Raw genomic sequence first — 25,632 nt, 5'->3', positions numbered from 1 at the left:
CCCAGCGTCCCCCCCCCGGGCCCTGGGCAGCCTGAGCTGGTGTGGGGCGAAAGCAGCCCGCGGCAGGGGTTGGGTTGGCGACTCTGACCCAACCTCCATGAGGCTGATTCCGGTTTTACAGCTCCGTGAGTCCATGGCCATGGCTCTGTGATGCCCATGTGTTGGCACTTGGGACAGACTGCAGCGCTCCCACCCACAGCAGGACTGAGGAGCACCGAGGGTCCCTGACCCTCTGTGTTCACCTCTCCCCATTCCCATACCTCTGAAGTCATAGGACAACGTGTTCTGTAAATTAAACTTTATCCTATGCACTCCTCAGAGAGCAAACAAGGCCAACAAACAGGAGCTCAATCCCTTCGGTACTGGGTAACCTAACGTGAATCCGTTCATTCATCACTTTAACTCACGAGGTTTCTAATCCACGAGTTCTCCCCTGCAGTCTGTGCCCTGCAACTCACACCTACCCCAGCTCCCTCCCTGAGCCAGCAGAGGAGCACTCATCCTTCCTCCTCCTCACTGCATGCCGATGTCCCTGCTGTCGCATGGGGAAGCAGCTGCCAGATCTGCTCCTAAAGCTTCTGGGGAGAGCTGGCCTATTTCTGACATCCAGCATGAAGGTTTGCTCTGTGCCGTCTCCGTGGGTCGATGGGCTGTGAAGAAGACTCCGAGCAGTCCAAGGGCTGTGGGGGGCAGCGAGATATGGAGGATTCCCATCCTGGGTACTTCTGAAGGGGGAAGCAGCACTCCAGCTCCAGCGGGGTCCGGCAGGAGCAGACAGTGGGAGTGCCTGGGGCTGTCCTGGGAGCAATGGGTGCACAGATTTCCATCCCACCTTTAAAAAGGGGAATGGCTCAGCCGGAGCTCGGCAGTGCTGGAGCAGCAGGTGAGGCAGCCAGAGGGAACGCCAGGGGTGCGAGGCCACGCAGCGTCCAGCAGATCTAAAATGAGTCAGACATTCCCATTAGTGGGCAGCAAACCCCAGGAAGGTGAGCTCTGACAGAGCAAAACTAGAGGCGGTTTGCACAGTGCCTGGAGGAAGGATGCAGAGCCAGGGCCCGGCCCCGCAGGCAGCCGAGCACCGCCAGCGATTGGATTATGTTGGATAACTGAAGGATGGGTGACACCACCACCTCCCCAGAGACCCCCAGCGCTGAGCCCAGCGCCCTGTGCAGGGCTGGGGGCAGATGGGGCACTGCTCCGCGCAGGAGGAAGAGGAGGAGGAGGACGGAGCCTTCCCAGTGCCTGCAGCTGCTCGGAGGAGGGAGCCCTCGGCCGCTCCCGCGGTGCTGGCACCTCATCCCGGTGCTGCTCTGCAGGGAGCACGGCTATTTTTAGTTTCATTTCATTGCACAACAGCGGGTGCGGCGCGGAACCGCCTGAAGACAACAGCGGAGTTCACTGGGGCAAGGTGACACTGCGGCGGTGACCTCGGCTCTGCTGCCGGGGAACCGCTGCCGCAGCCCTCGCGGGGCCCAGCGGCTCTCAGCCCCCGGAGCCCATTTGGGAGCCCCACACTTTCCCTCTCCGTCCCGGATTCGCAGACAGCTGAGGCTGTTTCTCGGGAGATGAGTGTGCCCGTGCTCTGCGGGCGTCTCCTGGGAGAGCTGCAGGAGGAGCTTCCAAGTGTCCCAAGGGATTCACATCCCATCACACACATCCCCACCTCGGGCTGATGGGGACTGTATCCCACAGTGAGCCCAGAGCTGTGGGATAGGAAAGGAGCCAAAGTGAGAAGAGTTTCTGAGCCTGCACCGCCTCGCAGCAAAGGTCCTCCCCACCTTCTGGGGCTCCTTAAAGCTGCTTTGCAATGAGAGATCTTTGCTGCAGCCAAAGGGAGATCTGAAGCTGCTCAGCCCCACTCCACCTCCCACCCCTATAGCTGCGGTTGGGGCTGCCCGGATGGATCCCGGTGCTGTGAGTGCCCTCAGTTTATATGGGGTCATTATGGTCTGATTTCCTGCCGGATGAGCACTACGGGTCCCTGCCCGGCACAGGGAGGAGAGCAGCAGCCGTTGTTTGCAGCACGCCGTCCTGGAGCAGAGCAGGGGCTCGGACACACCTGTTTGCCCAGGTGATGCACCCACTCCTCCGGAGAGTGGGGAGAGGGCCGGGAAGGACGCAGTGAACAGACGGAGCTCCCACAGCACTGCCTCAAAGCACGACCCGAGCTCAGCAGTGGGGAAACCGAGGGGTGCGGGGCCTCCCCTGAGCTGCGGCCGCTTCCATCCCGCTCCTGTGTGCAGCTCCGTGTGCAGGGGAAGAACTGAAGGCCCAAAGTGGGTTCAGCTCAGGGCAGAGGCGATCTTTGCCAGCGCAATAAAAGGAGCGATGTCCTGGAAGCGGCGCGAGGCGGCTCGGAGGGGTGCCGAGCTCGGCCCCTTTGCCTGAGCCCATTTGGCACATGGCTCACAAATTCCCTTTGAAGCTCAAGGTCTCGTGAATGCAATTGGGAGCAAAAGCACCGACGAGCTCCTCGTAGGAAACAGGCTGCCTTCAAAGCCCCCGCCTTCTTTTTTGGGGGCAAATATGGCACCTGGTGTGACAGCGCGCCGGGGATTTGGAGCTGCACGGAGCTGCAGTGCAGGGGACGATCGCAGCATCCCCTTGGGGACGTCCCTGGGGAGGGCACTGCTCTGCATGGCTTTTGTCACCCTTGTTTCCTCATGGAACAGCACTTCACTGCCTGAGCTGTTCTCAGCCGCTCCTGCAGCCCCAACCCGGAGGGCACAGAGCACCACGGGGCTGCAGAAGGACACACGGATGGGACACAGTGCAGTGGTGGTTGGAACTGGTGGTCCTGAAGGACCTCGCCAACCTTTGTGATTCTGTGAAGTTATGGTTCAGCGATCCTACAATCTCTGCTTACTGGGAACACTGCAGCTTCTGCCTCAGTGCTGTGGGTCTGGCAGGGGTCTGGCAGCATGCACCCTGTGGGGCACAGAGGGATGGGGGGCTGCACTGGGAGCTCTGATGCAACTGAGGGACACAGCTCGGTGGGTGACGTGACCCTGCAGCAGCTGCCACAGGTTCCCATGCTGCAGATGTGGCACCCAGAGACCACCATCCCAAACCCAGCCTTCATCTCCTGAGCTGACCCCCCCTAATTCCACCTCTGTGCATCCCTCCCCACTCTGGGGCCTTTCCCTGGGGTCCCATCCCGGGGTCTCTGTCCTTTCTGGGGCACACAGTGCAGTGTGTGGGGGGGCTGCCCCCAGCCCTGCTGGGCCCCTGCAGAGGGGTTTGTCCCCCACCTGCCGATGGGGAGCAGAGCACCGTGGTGACACTCCGCAGCAGCTGCAGTCGCCCCACCCTGGGTGGGGACGAAGGTCACCCTGCAGAAAGTTCGGCTGCTTGCTGACGGAAAAATGGGGGGGGGGGAAATTCTCTGCTTGGCACACATGCAAATGTGGGCTGGGGATGGAGACCCTGTGCCCAAGAAGTCCTCTGTCTTCTCAGGGTCACAGCAAGACCCCGAGTGCCGCAGGGGTCCCTTGGAGCTGTCCATGCTCCCATTGCTGCTGCCAAAACTGGGGGAGACCTCACGCAGAGACCCAGGACACAGCCAGCACCCGTGCCGTGCCACGCAGGATCAGCACCCGTGTACAGCGGGGAGCTGAGCATCACCCTGCTGCGGCCCCACAGTGACACGGGATGGGCACAGAGGAGCTGCTCAGCACTGACCCCCACGGCCACCAGCCCACACAGCGCGGGGTTTCTCCACGCTGCAGTACGGCAGCATCGCGCGAGGTTTGTCCCCGAGATCCAGGTCAGTGCCTCCGGCCCCGCACCGAAGCTGGCGGCTCTGAGTCAGCGGGTGACACGGCCCCATCCCCGGTATCTGCCGGGCGTGGCGGCTCAGCGCGTGACGTGAGCCCACGGGCAGTGATGCGGCTGTAATTGCAGCGTGGAGCTGATAGCGCGGCCGCGCTCCTCCCTGCACTCGTGACTCGAGGTGGGGGATAACTCCGTGACACCGCTCCGCTCCTCCCACCCCACAGAGGGTCCGGCAGCCCGGCCGGGAGCTGCCCCACCCCGTCGGGGCTCGGGGCGTCGCCTCCCGGCGGACTCGGGCTCTCCCCCGCCGCGCTGGGTCGTGCAGAAATGAAAGCACTTCGATGGGAGCAAACCCGGAGCTGCCAGCAGACAGCAAAGGGAGAGGGGAGGGAGAGAGGCTGGGCTCCGAATGGGGCATCCCCACGCACATCACACGCAGCAGAGCACCGCTCCAGTGAGGAAGGGGTGGGAACGCGCGGGGCGGCGGGCTCCCACGCGACGTGGGAACAGCCGGGGTTAAGTGCGCTCTGTTTGTCCAAAGTGTTTCCAGGAGCATTATAGCAGAAGCCTTTAAGAAGCAACAATGGGAGCAAAGCGATCGCTCTGGGGAAGCTCCAACCCCGCCTGAACAAAGAGCGCAATGCGGGCGAGCGAGACGCAAAACCGCAGCGCGGAGAGCACCGCCGCTCTCCCGAAGGCGCGGGGCCGAGGGCGCAGAAATGAGCGTTCAAACGCTCCGCGTGTCCACGTACACAGAGGGCCGCTCCGCGGACAGGACACGCGTCCCTGGGATCGCCCCGCTGCGGAGCACGGGGGGCCCCGCCCGCACCGCACTGCGGACCCCACGCCCCGCACCGTCCGCCAGAAGCCCGACGCACGTTCTCACCAATGAGCTTTCAGGAGCCACCGAGGCAGCCAATCAGAGCACGGATCCCCTCGGCTGGGACCGAAGCAGCCAATCGGCGCTCAGCCGTCCGCAATAACCCGTCGGCGGGGACGCAAGCAGCCAATCGGAGCTCCTCCTGCCGCACCTGTGGGACGCCAGCTGTGTTCTGATTGGCTGGCACGGGCTCGGGCAGCGCGCGACGTTCCCTGTGGCAATGAAACAGAAATGGTGACGGAGATGGGGGATGGAGGTGGGGGCGGCACTGCGGCACCGCGCCCTGCCCGGGCTCGGGATCCCCTGCCGCGGCCACGCAGCGCTGATCCGAGGACACGGGTCCGCATCCCGGTTGCCATGGAAACGGGTTGTTTTCCCTGTGCCGCTCCATCCCGCAGCGTTACGGGTGCGGCACTGAGATCCGGGACCGGGCAGGGGGAGAGCTGCGTCCTATGGGGCTCGGAGCGATCCCCTGCTCCGCAGCACCGCCCCACGCGCGGCCCAGGGCCGCCCGCCGTCGCCCATCGCGTGGTCGCACTGTCACCCCGACGCCCGTCGCGCCACCGCCCGTGTCCGCCACCCGCGGGGAGCGGCAGCAGACGGAGAAAGTCACACGAGTGGGAAGTCAGCAGCGTCACCGCCGCCGGCACGGGTGACCTTGGATGCGCCCCGCGGCTCCGCCCTCCGGCCCCACCGATGCGGGCGCAGCGCAATGTGATATCCTCCGACGGGCAGAGCCCGCCCAGCACTGCAGCGCGGCCCCGGGCACCGCACCGCGCGGGGATGGGGCAGAGGGGACGAGCGGCCGCCCCTCAGGCGGCCCAGCAGCGTTGCCCACGGCAGCACACGCCCCACGGGCAGATATTCCTGGCATGGGGTGGGTGCGGATGCTTCTCCTTCATCCGCGGGCCCTGCCCTGCCCCGCGTCCCCGCTGCGGTGTTGGGGTGAGGGCGCGGGCGGTGCCATCAGCTGAGCTCTGCAGGATGAGTACGTGCCAGCAGCAGCACCCGGCCCTGGCGCAGCACCCTGCACCCTGCACGGCTCCGGATCTGGCACAGCACAGTGCATATCTCCAGCCTTGGCATGGCACCGTGCACCGCCTCCAGCAGCAGCACTGCACAGCCACCCCACGTGCAGCTCTGCCGGGCTGGGAATGCCAACTTGTGTGCCCGAGCCCTGCCTGGTGAGCACATAAATATCCCGGGGACGATGCGGTGACACAGGTCCCTGCTGGGCTGGGAGCTGACACAGCCGAGCTGGTCGCTGCTCATCCCTGGCACTGCTGCAATAGGAAATCTGCATTCACCCACTCCGGGACAGGGGGACAGTGCCAGGCACTGCCCGTCCCACGCACTCCAGAACTTTCTGCCTCTGACCAGCATTTCCCATCTCAGACTCCACAAGATGTAGAAACGGAACAAAATATGACTCGGGTCTGTTGCCCCTGGATTTCCTCCAGGGTAGATTTTCAAAGCTATGCCTTTTGCTCCGAAATCCTCCATCAGAAGGGACTTTTCTGTGCCCTGCCCACCTGGGACACGTACGTGGGAGCTGCAGGAGGTGTGGGGGCAGCTGAGACACAGTCAGCAAAGGGCGTCGGGAGAGCAGGGGAATTTCTGCCATCCTCCCTGCAGCGCTGCAATGCCGCGACGTGCCACCACGTCCCATGGGGCTGTCCAGGATGATGTCGGCTGCGCTGGGAGCACGCTGCCTGACCTCGGCACGGGCATCACTCGCAAAGCAGAGCGGGGTGGGGTGGGGAGCCTGGCAAGCAGGTTTGGGGCCGAGGCCGCCCTTCCTGCGAAGCACAGGCTGCCTGCGTCCTGGTAAACACGTTGCGAAAGGCAGGGGCTGGAGGAGCCGGGTCACAGCTGAGTCACAGACCGCGTGCTCCGGGCAGCTCTGTTCGCTGTCCCTGCTTGGCCAGGTGCCTCCTGCTCTGCTCAGTGCTGCTGACGGGGTCCCTCAGCTCGGAGGGTGGGCACAGCAAGGACATCCTCTGCGGAGCTGCCCTGCCATGCCATGCACGCTTTGCTGTGCATCACCCCGGGTGCTTTCACCCATCACTTTCCCCGGTGTGGGGCTGCCCTGGGACGGAGAGCAGCTGTGATAACCATGAGCCATACCTGGGAGGGAACAAGGCACCTGCCAGCTGAGGAACCTGCTGCAGGCTGCGTGCTCCGTGCAGGAGGATGCCCGGGAGGAGGATTCCTGCAGCAGCCACAAGATCTCAATCTGCTCTCAGCACCAGGCTGCGGTTTCCTTCACCTCCGCTCTCCTCAGGATCTGGCAATACAGGAACTGCAACAACATCTGGAGAGATGGAAACAGAGAAGGTGCACTGTGTTCAGGTGTGCTGAGCATCCTGCCCAGCTGCTCTGCCAGTGCTCCATGCCATGCCCCCAGGATCCAGCACCAGATATGGGGCAGAACTCCGTCACTTGGTTGCATCTCCAGCTCAAGCCAACTCAGCCTGCCCTCAGGGAGCAGTGCCAGCCTCGCCACCTGGGCACTCACCATGAGTCACCTGCGCAGTAACAACCAGCCAGAGGCTGCCAGTGGCATGGAGCTGTGCCCAGGCTGGAGCAGCCACCACCTGGCAGAGCCTCTTGGGTTGCAGGGCCAGCAGGAGCCCGCTGCCAGCTCAAGCCTAGGTCAGCTCTGCCCCCTGGGGTCTACCTCTGCAAGGAACAGCCGAGGATCTCCTAGCACCCCCGAGCAGCAGAGACTCCAACCCTACCAAGGGCCTGCAGCACAGCATGCACCTGTATGTAAAGCTCATCCTTAGCGTTCTCCAAAGGCACTCATCCTCATGCCACGCCTCAGCTTTGGACTGCCCTTTTTCTTTATCTGGCTCATTGGTTGAGGCTTCAAAACAGCACTGTTTGTGCAGTGAGTGCAGCCCCCAGCACCCATACCAGCTGCAGTCCTGATGGCATTGCTGTGTCCATGCACCCAGAGCCAGGGACACTTCACACAACACGAATTCTGCTTTGCAGGAGCATCCTTGCCTTGGGGGAGGGGCTGCCGGGGAGTGGTGCAAAGTGAAGGAGTGAGCAGCAGATGGGCAGCGTGGTCTGCACAGTGTGAGTTGCCCTCTGAGTTGCTGATGGAGCAGAGCAGCTCTCAGGCAGCAAGGACTCAGTGCACTGGGGGCAGAGCACCGCTTTTGGCAGCGCACGCTCCCTTGGCTCCTCGCCCACGTCAGTGCCAACTGCACCAGAGGTGCTGGGATTTTGTGGATCTCAGGACTGGGTCTGGAGGCTCCAAGTGCGAGGCTGGGGACAGGCAGGCACTGCTGCAGGAGAGCAAGAAAGGGTTAGCTGAGCTGGTGATGCCTGCCTGCAGGTATGCGAGCTATGTGCCAGCACAAGCACACCAGCTCAGCAGGGGAGAGACGCGCCTTGGCGCTGCCCGGGTTGCCTGGAGATCGCTCTGCAGGAGGATGGAGGGAGAAGGGAGCAGCACGCCGTGCTGGCGAGCTGGGTGCACCCGGACTGCCCTGCTGGCCTGGGGGGTGCTGCCTGCTGTCCCAGTGCTGTGCTCCAGGGGCATTTCCCTGGCAAATGAGCCCGTGCCCTGCTCCACCGCCCCGCAGCTGGATTTGCTTTGCAAAACAAGGTGACTTCCAGCACAAGGAGAGGGCAGCAACCGTGCCCAGAAATGTTCCACTGGGACACCACTGGCTCTGTCCCATTTATCTGCAGGACCATCACCACAGCAGCTGCTGCCATGGGAGCTGTGTTCTGCACACCCTGTCCCACTGCCAGCCCATGCTCCACGGGCATGAGGCAGTTGATGTGTGACACCACTGGGGTGTGACACCACTGGGGTGGAGCTGTTAGTGACCATTGCTCCTGGTGTTTAGTGCCTCTGGCACATGAGATATATGGCTCCAGCACAGTGTATGGGAATTAGGAGCTGTCATCTGTGGGGTGAGGGAGAAGGTTGTACTCTCAACTGGGGAAGGCTGTGGGGCTGCAAGAGGCACCAGGAGGGACCGAACCATACAGCTGAGGAACAGGCTAGGGGTGATGAGGGTGGGACTGCTGGCTGAGGTCTCCTCAGGGCTCCAGAAGGAAATTTATCTGCTTGCCCCCAAAAGCCTCCTATTTTCCACGAGGCACATGGGGAGGATGCTGAGTTTGCTGTGGTGGTGAGGCTCGGGCTCTCCCCCCCCCGTCCCCCCACTCCCTCCATCCTTCACCACGCAGGGATGGAGCTGACCCTGCTTAGGGCTCCCCGTGTGCTGTCCCTTTATGGTGCACAGCAGCATAAAGAACTCATTGTTCCTGCATGGAAATGATCATCCGCCCAGCCTGGAAACACAGAGCAGCTCTGTCAGCACCGCTCTAGGGTTTCAAAGGCTGAGATCAAAGGGCCCCCCAGGTTCTGACTGCCACCCTTCAGTGACACCTGTCATAAAGGCACCTCCTGATTGTTCCCATTTTGCCCGTGGGAGTCACCGGGGCCGTGGGGCTCAGCGCTGGGATGGGTGCAGACAAAGCGCTGCTGCTGGGGAAGGGCATCCAGCAGCGATGTCCCTGTGTCCCCACACCAGGGCTCGGTCCCACCCCGCCCCTGTGCTTGGCAGCCGGAGCTGTGGCCGGCGTCACCTCCCCAGTCCCAGCACTGTGTCCTCTGCAGAACGCTGAAATCCCTCCTGGCAACTGCCCCCCCCCCCCCCCCCCCCCACTTATCACCCGGACTTCAGACCCGGCCGTCATTATCTGCAGACACACCTCGTGCGGGCGCTATCAGCCGGCGGACGCCGCACTCCTCCGTCCGTGCGAAGTTGGCAGAGGCAGTCCAGTAAATGCCAGCGCTCTTATGCAACCCCACCACCACAGCACTGCCGCTCCTGGCACGGCTGGGAGCACTGGGAGCACTGGGGTGGGCCGGGGAGGGGAGGGAGGTATCCGGGGCTCCTAATCGGGAGGGTTTCCCAAGCACAGAAGGCACAGCCTGCTGTGTGCGGGGTGATGCTGCAGCCCGGCTCCTCCTTTGTCTGCACCAGGGGCGGCTGAAGGGACCTGAGGGCCCAAGGAGCCGGGGACCCTCTCTCACAGTCCCTCCAGCTGCAGGTGTGACACCAGCACAGGATGTCCCAACCCCATGGGGTCCATGCAAGCCACGCTCAGAGCTGAGCTCACTCATCCTGGGGCTGCTGGGGCCCTGGGACCCCCCAAAAACTCCTCTCATCACCCACTGTGGGGCCGCGTCAGCCTCTGTTTGCCCTCATTTCTGCCCCTCCCGGCACAGCCGTGTTTGCCTTCTCATGGCACCCAGCACTGAGCAAACAGAGCGTGGACAGCTGGCAGGGAGCTCCCCGTGCTCCCCCCGGCGCGGGCTTTGCAATAAAAATGCAGATCCAGTTTGAGCTGGGAGGCTGCGGGGTGGGGAGGGCTGGCACGGCGGGGCTGCAGTGGGGAGTGGGGGGGCTCAGCAGCTTCAGCTGCGATGCCATCGTCCCCATATCACCGTGATGATGGTGATGCAGAATTTCTGCATGGGAGTTGCTCTGTGCTGCAGCAGTGTGGGCTCTGGGGGGTGGGCACACCCTGGGGATGTAACTCACTTCAGACTGATTTCCCCAGGTCTATAAGGATCCACGTAAAGATAATGGCAGATCAAAGCTGCTGGCGACAAAGCCGACGCGCTCCGGTCTGAGTGCGGGGCGCATCCGAGGCCGTGAAGTCGGACTGGTTGGTGCTGGCGGGCTGCCTTTGCTCAGCAGGAACGGGATGGCTGATGTGCTCATCAGTGTCAGCCCTGAACTGGTTTCAGCCAAACTGGAGGGTGAGCAGAGCTCTACCAGCAAAAGACCCAACAGACCCAACCTTCTCGTGGACATCATAGAGCCATAAAACCACAGATCCGTCCGATGGTTGGATCAGAAGGGTCCCCACAGCCCCCCCCTCCCAACCCCTGCTGTGGGCTGGGGGTTCCCCACCAGCTCAGGCTGCCCATGCCCCATCCATGGCCTTGGACACCCCTACAGCTTCAGTGTGTAGCAGTGCCAGCACCTCACCGCTCTCTGGGTAAAGAATTTCCCCCTAAATCTAACCTAAATCTCCCAGTCTCCCCTCTTTTAGTGTAAGAAAGTGGCAAGGTGCCATTGGCCGAGCGATCTTATGTTCTGACCTGGGCAGACCCCATCACGTAACAAGAAAATACACAGCAGTAATACTGCAGCTTATAAAACAGCCTTAAAGCTATGGAATTTGTGTCCTTAAAGCTATAGAATTTAACACCAGATCCCATTGCAATAATTTGGGTTTTAAAGGTTGGGTCAAGGGCACGCTGGGCCCTGAGGTGCACCACTTGCTATCAAACAGGCTGTTAGCATTCACCTCCATAAATAAACAAACACCAGGAGCCTGGCACTCCTGCCAGCACTACAAAGGGGCCACTGTCTGCAGCCACGCTCCTGCAATGCTGCCAGCATCGGCCGTGGGCTGCTCCTCAGGGCAGGAGATCCAGCAGAGCAGAGCCCCCATTCCCAGGTGCCAAAACACGGCAGGCCTCGGGGTCAGTGGGGAAATTTCACTGCTGCAGCTGAGCACTCTCCTTGGGAAGTTTAATAACACAGTGGGGAGGTGGCCAACCCAAGGTCACGCTATGAGTCAGTGGCACTGGGCTGGTGACAAAGCTGCCAACGCTGTGGTGGCTTCAGCTGGAGGTTTTGGCAGGGGAAGGAGATGGGGGTTTTGTCACTGCTGCCAGACCCACTGCCTCTATCCACGTTGCTGCACTCCTGAAAGCAGGGCAGAAGGGGTGGGGTGGGATGGGATGGGATGGTACTCAAGATACTCAAGGCCATGGATGGGGCCCTGGGCATCCTGGGCTGGGGGAGCACACGGCCCAAGGCAGGGGTGGGGCTGGGGGGGCTGTAAGGTCCCTTCCAACCCCACCACCCCATCGCTCTTTGATTACTGAGGGCATTACCCAAAAGCCTCTTGAATGCTGACAGACACCAAACAAAAACCTCATCCCACCTCTGTCTGTTGTCGCAGCACAAGGGCTCGGGGCTTTCAGAGCAGCAGAGCCTCAGCCTGCCCCCCCAGCACCCCACAGCCCCACGCAGCAGTGGGCACGCTCCCAGTTCCCCATCCCGCCCCACTCGGGCCCCTCTCCCGGGGTGACCTGGATGCAGGCAGTGCTGGCAGAGCCCACACCTGCATTTATGCAGTTCATGACCCCATGAGTGTTTGCAAAATGAATGTCTGGGCGGTGCCGCACCCCGGGCTGGCGTGACGTCCTCGCTCAGCTCCGTGCTCCAGGACTCTGCCCACGGGTGCACACACACACACGTGGGCACACTGCTCCGACCACACAGCGGTGGGCGGCTGCAGGGGTCCCTCTGCTCTGCAGGACGTCACTTGTTTCATACAGCCGTATATTTCAGCTGGAAAATAGAAAGTGCCCAACTGTTAGGGCAGGATTATGCAAATTCCTCAGGCTGGAGCAAGGACCGGACGCAGCTTTACAGCAGTGCTTCACAACAGTGCAAGAAGGGGACCTCGGGGTCCCTGCAGCCCCAGGAGCAGGAGGGGGCCCTGCTGGCCCCAGCAGCTGGGCTGGGGGTGTAGCCAAGGGCAGCATCATCAGAGCAAGCCCATGGCTCGTGTCAGGGCAGCAGCAGCAGACCCCAGAGCATCCTCACACCCCACCATCAGATCATTAAGGCTGGAAAAGACCTCTGAGATCCCCCCCCCTCCCAGCCACCCCACCATGCCCACCCACACATCCCTCAGTGCCACATCTCCGTGGTTCTGAACACAGGGACCCCCCCTCTCCCTGGGTATCCCATGCCAACGCATCTCCACTCCTTCAGAGAAGAAACTTCTCCAAATACCCAACCCAAATATGGAGGATGCTATGGTAACTGGGATGCCCCCTCTTACATCCCTTCTGTTTTTCCCTTCCAGCTTGCAGGAACACACCGGGGGTTCCCAGGATGGACCGATGATGGGGAGGGATCCACCCGGGGCCGTCCCGCATTGCGGGGCTGTTTTGCTGCCGCAGGGCCCCTGATGAGGGCTCTCTGCTGTTCCCCTCCAGATCGGGTCCCCAGATCTGACCTCGCTGTGACCCGTCCTGACCCCAACCTGCTTTTTCCGCCCGCGATGATAATTACGCCCCGCACACTGGCAGCTTCCCGGCCACGCCTCGTGGGTGGGGGCAGGGTCCCACTCCCCCCATCTGTGCCCCATGGCTGTAGTGCTGCTGAGCCCCTTCCTCCCCTGGGCTGCTCCTGGGGGGGTCGCATCTTACCTGAGCACCCTGCCCCACCCTGTGCCCTGACACTCTTCCCCCCCCCCCCACCCGCTCAGCAGCGCTCGCCCCGGGCCACGCAGACCTTGAATAACCTGTTCCCCCTCCTCGTGACAAAGCACCTGGCATGCAGCGGGGGGGTGGGGGGAACCACGGCAAAACGAGCTCAGCGTCACCCCGGGGACAACGCAGTCCTGGGGGGCACAGAGCAGCCCCCTCCCCACCCCCTTCCCCACCGAGCTGTGTCTGTGCCGGGTGCCTCTTTCCTGGGGTTACAGTGGGTGCCTGAGGATGGAGGATGGAGCAGCAGCGGCTCCCAAACGCGGTCAGCAACGCGTCCTGTTCTTTCGCATGAAAGCCCACCCCCCTCCCCTCCACTCCCCCCCACTCCCCGTGGTGAAGCTGCCCGCGTCCAAGCGAGCTCCATCTCCCTGCTGCCCGCGGCCCCACGTCCCGCACGACCCACACATGCATGCCCGTGCTGGGGGCTGCGCCGTGCAGTGTGTGCGTGCTTGCAGCTCGCTCTGCACGCAGCCATGTGCATGCAACACACTGCGTCTGTGTTTGTCACCCGGGGTGACACGGTGGGGTGGGTGCTCGGCTCCCCGTGCCCAGGCCGGTGAGCAATGCCTGGCAGCGCGGGGGCAGGGCACGGCGCGGAGGAGCCGGCAGTTTGCCCCCACCCTGCTCTACCTGTCGGGCAGGTGGGGCTGGCTGCCTGCCACCGCCTGCCACCGTCACTGCTGGGAAGGGAGGATGTGAGAGAGGGACAGGTCTCAGCGCCTGAAGGTAAAGGCATAGGGCACAAAGCGACCCTTGGGCTCTCCGCTCCCTGGGGCTGAGGCAGCTGCAGGGAAATGAGGATGGTTTGGGAAGGGCTCCCAGCCCTGGGGGCCCTGAGGAGCCATGGGCTGCGTGCAAGAAATGGGGCTGTAGCCCACAGACAGCCCCTCCAGGAGCACATCTCCTCCCACGGTCACTAAGGGACCCTAAAGCTGAGGCGCATCCCAGGACCCCGCAGTGGGACTGCCTGTCCCTCCCAGCCCTGGGACTGGAGCAGGGTCCCACCTTTGGGTTCCCGGCCCCAGCAGAGCCTGACTGGGGACCACTTTCTGCCCATCCCATTGGCCCCCAGTCCCTTTGAGCCCAGCCCCAGGAAGGCAGCAGCAGGAGCGTGCTGCCGGGCACCCTCTGCATGCAATGGGAATCGCAGAGAGCACCGCCGGGGCACGCAGCACTTCTGGCTCCTGGCAGCCGGTGAAGCTCCAGCAGCAGCTCAGCATTCTGTGCCCACAAAGCGCACTCTGAAACCTGGCTCCTTTCAGAAAGGCCTGGAGCAACGAGATCCTCCTGCGGGACCCACCCTTTGCCCGAAAGCAGGCTCAGGTTTTCAGGTCTGGACTTGCTCACAGTCCTGAAGGCAAAAACGAGAGGAGCGCCCACGCTGCGCATGGCCTGGGGGTCCCACGGAGCTGCCCCCACTCCCCACGCTCTGCCTGGGGAGGAGTGGGGTCACCGTCCCTGGAGGAGCTCAAAACCGCAGAGATGCGGCACTGAGGGACGTGGTCGGGGGGCTCGGAGGGGTGGGGTGAGGTCGGCCATCTCAGAGGTCGTTTTTCCATCCTTCGTGGTTGGAGCCTCCATTCTATGGACCTACGGGTGAGAAAAGCCTTCCAATGGGATCTGCTCAAACTGGGGCACCACCATGGGCTTTGAGACGGGGTGGCCAGGATGGGACCCCCCCAGCCCATCTTCCCCACGATCTTTATCCCCCCTGAGCCACCCTGGCGCTGGAGGCCGATGAAGCTCTGCCACCTCCACCCCAGCAGACCTTTACCCTGCGGCTCTGGAGGAAAGCACAGCTGACGCATGAGCATGTCTCGGGCTCAGTGGGGTGTGCCCGCTGCGCAGGGCACCGCCGGCCCCAGCCCCAGTACAGACACAGCTGGAAATTTCTGATGTTCGTGGCCAGTCATGGGATCCATCGCTCAGACCGCAGCCCTGGGGCATGCCTACGCTCTCTAGGGCTGTACTTTTCCAGAACCTTTGGAAGAAGAAAACCCTACCCCACATGGTACAGCAGGACAGACATTTCATGGCGCCCCAACCCCTCGAGCCCTCCCAGAAACAGCCATAGTGGGGCGACGCTACCTTCCACCATCCATCCGTGGTGGTCCATCCATCCCTCTGGGTCCTTTCCAACTTGGGATCTCTGTGATTCCATGCGTCCCCATTCCCCTCCCTGCACCATGGCAGCTCAGGGCTTTGAGGCCCACACATCCTCAAAGTGAGGCAGAAATCTGTGATTTCTTCAGGCACCAAAGCCAATCTGCCCCTCCTATGGGGCCATCGGGTCCTGCCCCCACATTCCTGGACTTACCAGTGACTTCGTTTGCAAGCTGGTGCAGTGCCAGGCTCCATGGCGCATTTGGTGGATAACAAAGGGTAGAGTTGGCCAGGAAACAAGAATGCAATGGCAATTTATTTTTGTTTCACAGTGAGACAGAACCAGGATTTCTGATGGAAGTGGAGGGAGGGAAAGGGAGACAAGAAGATCGGCCAGAGCCACCATTCTGGGGAGGCCAGAGACCATCCATCCTCACCTGGGCAACCTGTGATGTGACATTTTCTGCAGGAGGGGAAATATCTGGGCAGGGAACACGAGCTGGGGATGATTCAGTCTTACATCTGACCCTGAGGATCATGGACACGTGGGCAGCCGGAGCCCCACACATATAGGGCAGAGCCTCAGCTCCGGGGACACAGCAAACAGAGCACGGGGCAGAGGAACCAACCCCATGAGTGGGTGGGATGGGAAGGTTTGGCAGCACTGGCAAGGGGAAGGTGGGCGAGGGCTGGTGGGGACACATGGTGTGCCCCAGTGGTCCCAGTGCCCCGCAGTGCCCCCCACGCGCCCAGCTGCTGGCAGCCTGCTGCCTCTGGTTCCAGGCAGCCACCGCTTCCCTGTTCCGACAGCGGGAACAGCCACCTCTTGTTTAACAACCAAACAGCCCAGGGCTGAACAGAGGAGTTACCATCAGCTCTGCTGGGTGAGCCAGACACCCCCGGGGCAGCTGCTGCTGGCAGCAATTAGGGAAGGAACCGCCGAGCTGCCGGGTGGGGGGACGTGGTCTGGGAGCCCCCGTGATGGCTGTAACCCTGGGGAAGAGGGGCACAGCCCCATGGGTGCCAGCACCACATCCTACCCACTCCCATAGAGCACACATCCCCTGTGTGTCAGCTCTTCCCTCCCTGTTACCCTCCTTTTATATAACTAGTCCACACCTTACAGTGTCTCCTCTTTCCATCCCCTAAAGCTGCTAAACCCTAAACCGTGAGGCTCTTTCTAGGACCGGTATAGAGTCAGCCCCAAAACACTTCCTTCCCTTGTGCAGCACAGAGGGCCTTTCCCACACGACACCCTCACTTGTACCCAACTGCAGGGACATCTGTCCCCAGAAACAGCAAACCACGGTGCTATCCCTGTGCTCAGCTGCTTCCTGCTCAGCTCAGGGTATCACAGAGTGCCCAGAGCAATGGGGCAGCCCAAATGGCATGGCATTTTCTTCCCCTGACGGTGTTCTCAGCGAAGCCTGGGAGCTCTGCAGCCTGGTTCTGCCCATGCCAACACACACACAGCTACAGCCCTGGAACCTGGCAGGTTTTAGCCTGGGTTGCGTGGAGTAAGCCTGGAGCTGGTCAGGGATGGGGGTGAACTGCAGCAGGGAGAGTGCTTCTTATCACCGCTGCAATAAAAGCCTCTCAGGTTGGATCCCAGGGCTTTTTGTCCTCGGATGTTCCCCGCAGGACCAAACAGTTTGCCTCAGCCGTGGGATCCGGGCACCTCCTGCAAGACTAGGAAAAAAAACCCACAAATAAACCATCTCCTTCTCATGGCAGAGGCTCTGCTGGGTTGGCACAGTGTGAGCGTGGAGGTCACGGCAGAGTGTGTGTTTGTGTGCACGTGTGAGTGACCTCACACCCCACTCCCACCCCCAGACCAACAAATGGGGCTGCAGGACCATGCCCCCATCCCCTTCACACACAGCCCTGCCTCTGCCCCTCACTGCCCACGGCAGCACAGGGCCGTGGGGAGAACGGACCCGAGTGGGGCAGCAGCGGGGACACGGGGACGCGGTGGGGCAGACAGGGATCCTGCTGCTGCCGGGGTTGGTTAAACATTGTCCCGAGCTCGTTAGGTAACGCAAACCGCAGCGGGAAAGAAATGAAACTGCTTGAGCAAACAGGGCGCGCTTGGCAAGGCAGCGCTGCGTGACAAAGCAGCGAGCTCTGCCTGCCAACCTGCTGGGGTTATCTGCCCAGCGAGAGTAAACACCTCGCCCACAGCCCGGAGCTCCTGCCGGGGATGGCGGCCGTGCCGCTCACCCCGTCCCCCTCCTCAGTGCCCCCTGCGAGATCCGCTGCAGCACGGGCGGAGGTGTGGGGACCCCGGGGCTGTGGCCACCAAAAGCCTGGGAGTGATGAGGGCTGCGTGCAGCCGGGCTGTGGTTCTCCCGTCCCTAAATCCATCCTTGCTGTAAGGCACAGCCCCACCTGCAAGCTGTGGCCATGCGCTGGGGCAGCTCCAGCTCCTGCAGCCAGGACAGCCCCGGGGACACAGGTACACAGCACCTTACGCGGCACCCTGCATGCGGCCACAACTCTGCAGGTGGCACAAGGGGATGCCTGGCTGTACCGTGCCGCTGGCAGCGAGGGAGGGGACACAGTCAGTCCCTGTGCTAAAATGTGGCTCTGAGCCTTTGCCAGGCTCCCCATGGGCATCCCAGAGTCCAGTCCCAGCTTTGCCTTCAACAAAAGCAACCACAAGAAGACAGGGTTACAAAACCCCAACCAATGATTTATTCCTCTGACATTCCCGGCTCAAAAGAAGGGATCTGTGGGTGCCTGGTGGGCTGGCATCCCCTCCCAGGGCCGACACAGTGCCAGCCTGTGCCCCCTGACATCGCTGCAGTCCTGCTGAGCATCACCTCCTGTGAGCACTGCAGGACACGCGTGTGCCCTTCAGCGCACACCATCACATGGGAATGTCTTACACATGAAAAAATATATCTGTATATTTGTTTTCTCATACATAAATTAGAAGCTACTCTCAGGGGAAAAGCCTGTTCCCAGGGAGCCGGGCTGGAAGTGCAGCCAAGCTCTGCTGAGCTGAGTCCTCAGTCACTCTTTGGGCTCTCCAGGATCAGGTGAAGCTCCGCACTGTTCCCATTTCTCGTGGCTGACACTGCACTGAGATGCTGCACAGAGGGGCTTCATCCATCCACGTGGAGGAGGTGGCTGGGACGGGTCACAGGTGGGTGCCAGCAGGAACCTGCTGCACCATCACATCGGAGCCCAGTGCCACTCGCACTTCTCTTCCCCATTGCTCTTGTCCAGGCTTTGAAACAGACAAAGTCCCAAAGTCACCGCCTCTCCGTTCGGAGGTACCAATCCAGCAAGAGAAATAATGGTTCACAATAACCTACTGGAGCCAAAATATCAGCTTGGAACGCCTTGGTGCTGCCGGACACCAGCGTGCCCACTCAGGGCTCAGTGCCACGTGCTGCACGGGGCAGCAGCTTCCAGTCCGTCTGCACACACAGAACTCCAGCCGAGGAGCCGGGGCTGATGCAGTGCTCTACAGCTCCTTGTTCCTGTTGAGCACCTCCTCCTCCTTCCATCCACTCGAGTTCTTCCCGAACTTGTAGACCAGCCGGCGTCCATCGACCCTCTCCAAGATCTCCCGTTTGTAGTAATACCTGCAGGGGATGGGGAGGGGGCTCAGGGCCGTGCATGCAGCCCTCACGCTGCTGTGCATGGGGGGCGGGGGGGCACTCACCGCATGGCTCGGCTCAGCTTCTCGTAGGTCATGCTGCTGTTCTTCTTCTTCTGCCCCCAGAGCTGAGCCACCGCCTCGGAGCGCAGGAACTTGAAGACGCCCTCGCGCCGGTCCTCCCACTTCATCAGCCCCTCGTTCAGCTCGGGGTGGATCAGGATGTCACGGATGAACTCCCACAGGTGGGTTCCTCGTGGGGCTGAGGGATGAGAGCGAGCTGTTATGGGAGGGGTCCTCCTGCCACGGCACGGCCGTGGTGCCGTGCTGCCCTGACGTCCCAGCGCAGAGCCAGGCTGCGGGTGAGGGTGAGGGCTTGGGTTCACACGTACAGTGCTTGCTCTTCCGACCCTCCAGACACTCTCTGCTGTCCTTGCTGAGTTTTCGGGGCCGGCCCCGTTTCCGCTTGCCGTGTTTGCCATCCCCTTTCTTGCTGCTTGCAAAGCCATCTGCACACCAACAAGGGGACAGGTTCATCACCAGTGGATTGCAGCCCCCCCTCCCTGGGCTCAGAGACACCTTCCAGGGGAGAGCTGGCTGGGACAGCGGGAACAGGAGCTGCACCCTCTTTTCAAGGCCTTTCTATAGAGCAGAGTCTTCCCATTCTGTCCAGCATCGTCCCTCCCTCACCCCACCGAGTTCCCCACCACCCCAGCTCTGTGCCACCATCATCATGCACCACCACCACCCTCAGTGGGGAGAAACAGGCCCAGGACACAGAGAAAACCCATCCCAGTGGGGCAGGCGGATGCCCCTGAATCACTGCCCAGCTCTGCCCCTCCAGAAGATGGGAAGCAGCCATGCTCTGCTCTCCCAGCAACTCACCCTCAGGAAAGAGCTTCGCTTCCATGGGGTCGAGGTCGAGGTCACTTCCACCGGAGTCCTGGGAGTTGGGGCTGTGGGACATCACGGGCCCTGGGGGGCAGAGGGACAGGGCTCGGGTTGTGGCTCTTTGCTTCCTGCTGGCTCAGCCAGCTATGGAGCCACACTTGGTGCTCGCTCAGCTCTGTGTGAGCAAAGGGAGCTCTCAGCCAGGTAAAAGTCTACGATTCTGTGAAAGCACTGACCTGAGAGGTCGGAGCTGCCTGGGGACGTGGCTCCAGGCAAGCAGGTGAAGTCTGTGGCGAGGAAAGGGTTCGTGGGCTTCAGGTCCTCCAGGGAGTCCTTGGCACAGGGATTGTTCAGCTCTGGAGGGGACAGAGGGGTGAAGAAGAGTGTGAGCCCTTCCTGCACGGTTTGTGGCTCTGGGGGAAAAGCCCTTGGCCCCATTCGTACCCAGCTGGCTGCTGTCCAGGAAGGTCTCTTGGGAATTCGCATCCTCTTTCTCCAGCAGCTCGATGATCCAGCTCAGCTCATCTGAGGCTGCGGGGTTCCAGGGAGCCAGGATTAGTGATGCTCATTCAGCACGGTGGGGAGCAGAGCCCAACCCTGTCCAGACCTTTCTCTGTGCCCCCTTCCTTGGGCTGGCACGGGGGTTTTGGCCTCACCCTGTGAGCTGCCAGGCCTGGGGACCAAGGGGACATGGGGACACTCACCGATCTCGTGCAGGCGGTCGTACAGCTCGTCCCCCAGCGGCCCAAAGATGAGGCGCATCTGCTCCCGGGTGCAGTGGCAGAGCGCGTGCCCGTCCATGTTGCAGCAGGAGAAGTCGATGGAGCTGGCATCGTACTTGTTCTTCTCCACGTGGTAGCTGATCCACTCCAGCACCTGCACCTTGGTCCAGAAGTACGGGAGCTCACTGAACCATTCCGGCTTGTCTGCAAGGGATAGAGAACGGGGCTCAGTGTAGGGCTGGGCAGCAAGCAGCTGGGCACCTGGTCCTACAGGCATCGTGCAGTGCAAAGTGTGTGTTATATGGGGCTGAAATCACACCTTGTGCCAGCTCAGAGACCCTCCAGACAAAGCGCTCCTGGGGAAACTGAGGCACACTGAAAGCTTTGACATGCCCCAGTGGGACTGTGTCCTCGCAATGCTCTTCCAGCACTGCCCCATTTGTGCCCTCTGTGCTGGGCACCCCACCACCATCGCACCCCACCGCCGCTGTGCCCCATCCCACCTGAGCCCTCTGCCAGGGGCTGGCTGCTGGAGAGGCTCAGCCCCACACTGCCGTCCTCCCCAGGGCACCCCAGCACGTCCAGGGGCAGCTGCACCTCCTCGGGCTGGTACATGGCGCTGATGTAGTTGGAGAAGATGTTGCTGATCTCACAAGATGCCGCCATCAAGCTCTGTGATAAGAGGTGACAGTGAACCCCGGCACCGGGGACACAAACCCACAGCACCTGCTGTAACCCCACGATCTCTGTGCCTCCATCCGTCACTGCTGCTGCTGAGCCCCCCCCCAGCACCACATTCATCACTGCAGTGGGGCTGAGCCGGAGTATCCCCTCACCAAAGCCCCTTCCCCAGCGCCTAGCCCAGCTCGCAGCATGGGGACAGCAAGCAGCTGGCCCCACTGCCAGTCACACCGGGCCACCAATGCTCCCCAGCCCCACAGGTGCCCCACAGCAGGGCCATCCTCCGAGGTGGTACAAGAAGCAAATCCCATCCGCTGCAGGGCTGCGAGGCCACAGTGGAAGAGCTGCATCCTGCTGGTCGCCGGGAGCCCATCGCCTCGCTGCTCCCAAAAGGCAGCGATGGGAAAACCAGCGTACAGCCAGAAAGCACGAGGACGTCCCAGCACACACGGAGGGAGCAAAGCACATCCCCACCGGGGAGGAAAACCCTGGGTACCTTCTGCGATGGCAATCCCTGGGCAGGGGCTAATCCAGAGAGCAGCGAGCGAGCCCTGCCCGCCGCCACGCACGGCTGCGCCAATGGGCAGATCCTGCCCTGCCTTCTCCTCTTTTATAGCACGCGTGGCGTAACGCGATCTGGAGGCCGGAGGGGAATTCCAGCCCTGAAACGTTCATGCTCCCCGATCCAGGTGATTTGCATAATATGAACCACCGGCCCCAGCCCAGCGCTGCTTTGCCGGGAAATCTGGGTTGGCCAGTTTAATCATTGTCAGAGCCCTGGACGGCGGTGCCCAGAGTTTCACCCACATCGGCTTCGCGGGTGTTGCTCTTGGCTGCCACTCACGGTTGTTTGCTCACAGCAGCGGGTGAACCTCCGTCCTGCTGCCAAGAAACGTGCCCAGGAGGGACACACCAACTGCACATCCCACCCGGGGGCAATGCCTGGGAAATGTGTCCCCCCGCCCTGCAGCACCCCCGTGGGAACACCCACTGGTGACCACCAGAGCAGGCTGTCTGCACGGGAACAGAGTGCAGGGCTGGCAGCCGAGCATCACTGCTCTCCGTGCCATCATGGGTCCCTTTTTCCCCAGGGATACCTGGGATGAGTGGTACAGCTGTCCCAGCCCATTTGTTGTCATCTCACAAGCACACATTGCACACAGGGCACGGCTGAGGGATGTGTGTGGGGAATCACCTTCTGTCCATCCTTCTGGCAGCTGTATTCGGGACCCAGGCTGGACGTGTTCCTGCTGGGTTTAGTCCTGCGCTAGAAGTTGGGATCCGTCCCCTTGGCCCTGCCCAGGCCTGGCACCCATCCTCCCGGAGCTGTGCCCTGCCACGGGTGGGTGCTGGGACCAGGGGGACAGCAGCAGGGCTCGCTTCCAGCCGGTGTGCTACACGATGGCAACAGAGTGGTGTAAATCCGAGTGCCCTCCTCCAGCCCAACGAGGGCAGGCGGCTGTGTCACGTCACCCTGCCCTGCTGTGCCATGCCACGGCCCCGGGCAGCAGGGCCAGCGTGCGACCCAGGAGGCACAGGGCCATAGGAGCTGAGCACCTGCCCCAGCTTCATTCCTGCAGGCACAGTCACGAGTGCCGGGCGCTGGCAGTCCCCTTTGTTTCCCAGGCACAGCGTCCTGCTGCCTGGCAGCGGGCCCGGCATCGTGGCACCGATGGAACCTGAGCTGCAGCACTGATGGGCACAGAGCAGCCCGGCCCTGGGCCAGCCTGCTCCAAATCCCTGCTGCAAACGTTCTGAGCCCCAGCCCTGCTCTTCCCTCTATTCCTCCTTGCCTCGAGTGTTCACAAAGCCGTGGTTGGGGTCAGACGGGGCACCCCGCAGCGGGGACGCTGCTCGGAGAGGTCGTGCTCAGGGTGTCAGCCCGGCCTTGGTGTCACGCAGGGCTGACAAAGAAGTGGCCGCGACTTTGGGGTGAGCTGCTGTCACGGCTCGGGGGGCCCAGAACGGGTCGGGTTGGGACGGAGGGACCTCACATCTCCGCTAAGGGCTCCGCCGCCGCCCGCTGTCCCCGCACCGCGGCCGGCGCTGCCGCCTGGTGGCTGTCCCCGCTTTGCTCGCCGTGCCGTGCAGCCCTTACCGGCTCTGCTGCCTCCCCGGGATGCGGGGAGCAGCACCCGAGCACCCACAGCACCCACAGCACCCACATCCCCGCACATCCCAGAGCCACGGGGCCGTCCCCGCGGTCCCTGAGGACCCGGATCCCACACCGAGACAGCGCGCGCAGCTCAGCTGTGCTCTTCCCCACAGCAGCCATCACTGCTTCATCTCTTCCTTTCAGTACTCTTTATTTGTGATGAGGAGAGGAACAAACACATCCATTGGGAAACCAACCAACCAACCAACCACGTACGTCGTGACACTGAAATAAGTTACACTATTTACAGGAACACACCGAGGTATAAAATATTTGTACACACCTCTTGCAGACCCAGACTGCAGCGCTGGGCTGCGAGACCCAGCAGAGGAAAAAAGCCTTCACAGACACGAGCTGTCCTCTGCAGAGCAGCTCCGAGCACAGCCGGGCCGATGGATGGAGCAGGCACTGCAGGACGCGGAGCAGGGAGCAGAGCTGGGAATGGGGACAAAGGAACGTGTAGGGAGACGGTTTGCTGGGGGCAAGGCGTGGGGGGAGCGGGACTGTGCTGGGGGGTCCCTCCCAGAACGAGTGGGAGCACCGCAGGGTGTGATGGGACCCCTGGGGGCCGGGAGGGTGATGCTGACTGCGGATGGAGCAAAGCAGAGGTGCTCACTGCTGCGAGGCAAGGGGACAAGGGACAAGTGCTCTGCGGGATCGTACCTGGACCCCAGCCCACGTGGGATGGGAGGACACCGGGGGGTGGGCTGCAGAGAGACCAAAGCAGCTGTGCTTGGAGGTGCTGGGGAGGAACAACGTACCCTTGTGCTTCTCACAGCCAAACGGGGGCAGCCCTACAGCAATGCTTTTTGTGCCAGGAGAGATGCAGCTCTCTGGGTGGGCTCACAGTGGTTTGGGGGCCCAAAAATTTGGGCTCCTGAGTCAACTCCATCCCTTCTGTGCAAAGCTCAGCTCCAGGCAGTGCTGTGCCCTCAGCAGAGCTCGGTGCTGGCCCCTGTGTGCTGGGAGGAGGAGATCCAGGAGCACGAGGCAGAGCCCAGGAACGAGACCTTCCCCAGCTCTCAGTGAGGGAAGTTGCTCCTGGACAGCAGCTCTCATCCCCATGCTTGGCACAAACGAAGGCACCGAGGGAGAAGCAAAATGAGGTGCAGAGAGGCTCAGAGACCACAAAAAAGCAGTGCAAGTCCTGAGCCCCAAGGGAGCACCCAGCACAGTGCAAAAGGACGGACCTCACCTGCACCCCAGCCCTTCACCTTCACCCTCTGTATCCAAAGCCCCCAGCCCCAGCTGGGGCCTGCAGGCACTGTGCTCCGGGACCTGGAACTGGTGGCAAAACGGGCAAGTGCAGCCCCAGGGCCCCCTGGTGCCTGCCCACAGCCAGCAGCAAGGGAAGGAGCTGAAGGACCAGAGGCCGAGGGGTCACACTCACGGGACTGCAGGTGGGGAGGGACCTTGTGCTTTAGCATTGGGGGACCTGCCCCCCCAGCTGACAGCACGGCTCAGAGCTGCCCCCCACAGCCCCCTGTGCTGGGGAGCAGGGCAGAGCCCCGTGCCAGCCTCCAACCCCAGGAGGGGATAACCTCCAGGGCTGTCCTAGTCATGTTCAGTGCCTGGGACAGGATCAGGATTGAACTACATTTTGGGGACGAAAACTCAAACAGCACGCACAAGATGCAGTTTATCTCAGATAAACTGAGGTTGCCTCCACCTCAGGCAGAGGCTGTTACAGCACCAGCTGCTGCCACCACATCACAGCGGGCTCAGGGACACAGGGACGAGGACCAGCCCACCCCAACAGCTCCGAATGGCACTGCCCAGACACGAAGAGCTTCTCTGCACCCACAGCAGATATCTGTGGGAGCAGGGGTGGGAACGCAGGCTGAGCTCAGCCCTACAGAGGGACCTTCCGTCCTTCAAAGGAACCCCACCTCCAGGCCGCACCCCAACACACCCCGCAGCACAACCGCAGAGCCCTGCCCCGAGCATCCCCCAGCATCGGGAGGAAAACCTCAGCGCTGGGAAGCAGCGGGGGCTCAGAAACACAGCAACAGCAATGGCCAAAGGAATACAAACGAACAGAAAGCCCTCAAGCTTCCCAGCCCATCCCCCAAATGAAATCAATAACAGCACCCAGCTTGCACCATGAGGTAGCTAAACAAAACCAACACCCCCCCACCCCCCCCCAAAAAAAAAAAGTCACTCTCCCACATGGGAAATACCAACCCATCCAAGTACTTTGACACCGATGCCTATGGTACACCAGGCTACATCACACCAACGCAGACATGCACATCCCAAAGGAAAAGTGATGAGTGATGAGCAGGGAAGGTCCATCTGGAACAGGCTGAGACAGCAGCACTGCCCACAGCTCCTGGGGCTGTGTGCCATGGGGCAGCTGTGGGGCCCCGTGCCTTTCTGCTCACCCCCATCCCCGCAGTGCACACAGCACAGGGCCCAGCTGTGACCCAGCAGCAGTCACGGTCCTGTCCTGGGCAGGGTGGCTCACGCCATCGTGTC

General features: G+C 62.0%; 1 protein-coding gene across 2 annotated transcripts; it reads right to left on the bottom strand.

Moving 5' to 3' along the window:
* Positions 1–17,769: 17,769 nt before the first annotated feature.
* ELF3 (E74 like ETS transcription factor 3) lies at positions 17,770–21,587 on the bottom strand. Of its 2 annotated transcripts, XM_065747535.1 has the most exons (9): positions 21,496–21,587; positions 20,822–20,990; positions 20,301–20,522; positions 20,041–20,127; positions 19,833–19,952; positions 19,591–19,680; positions 19,098–19,214; positions 18,772–18,967; positions 17,770–18,691 (listed from the first exon to the last, which is right to left on the bottom strand). In XM_065747535.1, the coding sequence occupies exons 2-9, from the start codon at positions 20,982–20,984 to the stop codon at positions 18,571–18,573; spliced, it is 1,116 nt and encodes a 371-aa protein (XP_065603607.1). In that variant the 5' UTR covers positions 20,985–20,990; positions 21,496–21,587; the 3' UTR covers positions 17,770–18,570. The 2 variants fall into 2 exon arrangements, with proteins under 2 accessions (XP_065603607.1, XP_065603605.1); XM_065747533.1 differs by lacking the exon at positions 21,496–21,587 and having other exon boundaries at positions 20,822–21,256.
* Positions 21,588–25,632: the final 4,045 nt, after the last annotated feature.

This window comes from Cyrtonyx montezumae, unplaced genomic scaffold (assembly GCF_038088225.1).
Source record: "Cyrtonyx montezumae isolate F1298 unplaced genomic scaffold, pur_monq_1.0 scaffold_45, whole genome shotgun sequence".
In the NCBI taxonomy this organism is placed as follows: Eukaryota; Metazoa; Chordata; class Aves; order Galliformes; family Odontophoridae; genus Cyrtonyx; species Cyrtonyx montezumae.
The sequence above is the reverse complement of the archived record's forward strand: the minus strand, read 5'-3'. Positions and strand labels throughout refer to the sequence as shown.

Coding starts and splice junctions, on each gene's coding strand:
- ELF3 (XM_065747533.1), bottom strand. CDS start 21,119: ATGAATGTGGTGCTGGGGGGGGGCTCAGCAGCAGCAGTGACGGATGGA. Junction 19,953..20,040: donor CCTGGACAGCAGCCAGCTGG/GTACGAATGGGG, acceptor TGTCCCCTCCAG/AGCTGAACAATCCCTGTGCC. Junction 19,681..19,832: donor AGGCAGCTCCGACCTCTCAG/GTCAGTGCTTTC, acceptor TCTGCCCCCCAG/GGCCCGTGATGTCCCACAGC.